This window comes from Tupaia chinensis, unplaced genomic scaffold (genome assembly GCF_000334495.1).
Source record: "Tupaia chinensis unplaced genomic scaffold, TupChi_1.0 Scaffold000133_1, whole genome shotgun sequence".
NCBI lineage: Eukaryota > Metazoa > Chordata > Mammalia > Scandentia > Tupaiidae > Tupaia > Tupaia belangeri.
Window position 1 is genome coordinate 23,590 of NW_006159602.1, and position 1,338 is coordinate 24,927.

The 1,338-nt window shown below is 46.9% G+C and overlaps 1 protein-coding gene across 1 annotated transcript; it reads left to right on the forward strand.

Annotated features, from left to right (window-relative positions):
• Nucleotides 1-658: 658 nt before the first annotated feature.
• LOC102483855 (ubiquitin-conjugating enzyme E2 D3-like) lies at nt 659-1,118 on the forward strand. The gene has a single exon (XM_014586406.2). The coding sequence runs from the start codon at nt 678-680 to the stop codon at nt 1,116-1,118; it is 441 nt and encodes a 146-aa protein (XP_014441892.1). The 5' UTR covers nt 659-677.
• The last annotated feature ends 220 nt before the right edge of the window (nt 1,119-1,338 follow it).

A 1,338-nucleotide genomic window follows, 5' to 3' on the forward strand; every position in this document is an offset into this window, starting at 1 on the left:
CATGGGACCAACCGTTGGTGTGGGTTAAGGTGCTGGACACTCCCACATGGCCAACCATGGTTTGAGTCCTGGACCTGGCGGCTTGCTTTCTCACTTTCCTTCTCTCTCTCTCTGGCCAAATTAAAAATAAATGAATGCAGAGAGCTGACATCTTGTGGCTGTGTCAGGCGCATGAGCCCTGTAGGGCGGGGGAGGCACCAGCTGCCTCGCCGGGAGGAGACCGAGGCCGCTGCTTGAGGGAGGCCCCGACCCCTGTGTGCCAGTGTCTGGCAGAGCCAGTGTGAGAGGAAGAGACAATTTCCCCGCCAACAGGATAATCAAGAGTTTTGGGGACCAGCAGTTGGCATAAAGGCTATGTCGCCGGACTCCCATGTAGTCAACTGCAATTCAAGTCCCGGACCCAGTGACTTAAACTCACACCGGGCGTGTGTGCGTGCATGCCCAAGATCCCGAGAGGAGAATGGAGAAGAAAGGATTCCGGCGTGGCCATCACCCTTGGTGGTGGTGGTGGTGGGGGGTGATTTCTCGCTTTCTGTCTCTCTGTCTCTCTCTGTCTGTCTGGAGAGCGTACGCATCCTATAGCAAAAACCTCTCCAAAACCAACAACAACAAGAGTTTTGGCCAGACCTTTGCGAGTACACCGAGATAAGTGAGGAGGCCGACTAAAAGCACAGACTATGGCGCTGAAACGGATTAATAAGGAATTTAGTGATTTGACCCGTGACCCTCCAGCACAGTGTTCCACAGGTCCAGCTAGGGCTGATATGTTTCATTGGCAAGCCACAATTATGGGACCTAATAACAGCCCAAATCAAGGCGGTGCATTCTTTTTGACAATTCATTTTCCTACAGACTACCCCTTCAAACCACTTAAGGTTGCATTTACAACAAGAATTTATCATCCAAATATTAACAGTAATGGCAGCATTTGTCTTGATATTCTAAGATCACAGTGGTCTCCTGCTCTATTTCTAAAGTTCTTTTATCTGTTTTTTTCACTGCTATGTGACCCAAACGCAGATGACCCCCTAGTGCCAGAGATTGCACGGGTCTATAAAACAGATAGAGATAAGTACAACAGAACATCTCGGGAATGGACTCAGACGTATGCCATGTGATACTACCTTAAAGTCAGAATAACTCGCATTATAGCTGGAATAAACTTTTAAATTACTCTTCCCTTTTTGATTTTCTTATCCGACTGCTCCCTTATCAGACCTCATCTTTTTTCATTTTATTTTTTTGTTTACCTCCCTGTATTCATTCACATGCTTATCTGAGAAGACTTGTTCTTCCAGCTTTGGACAATAACTGCTTTTAGAAACTGTAGTTACAAGA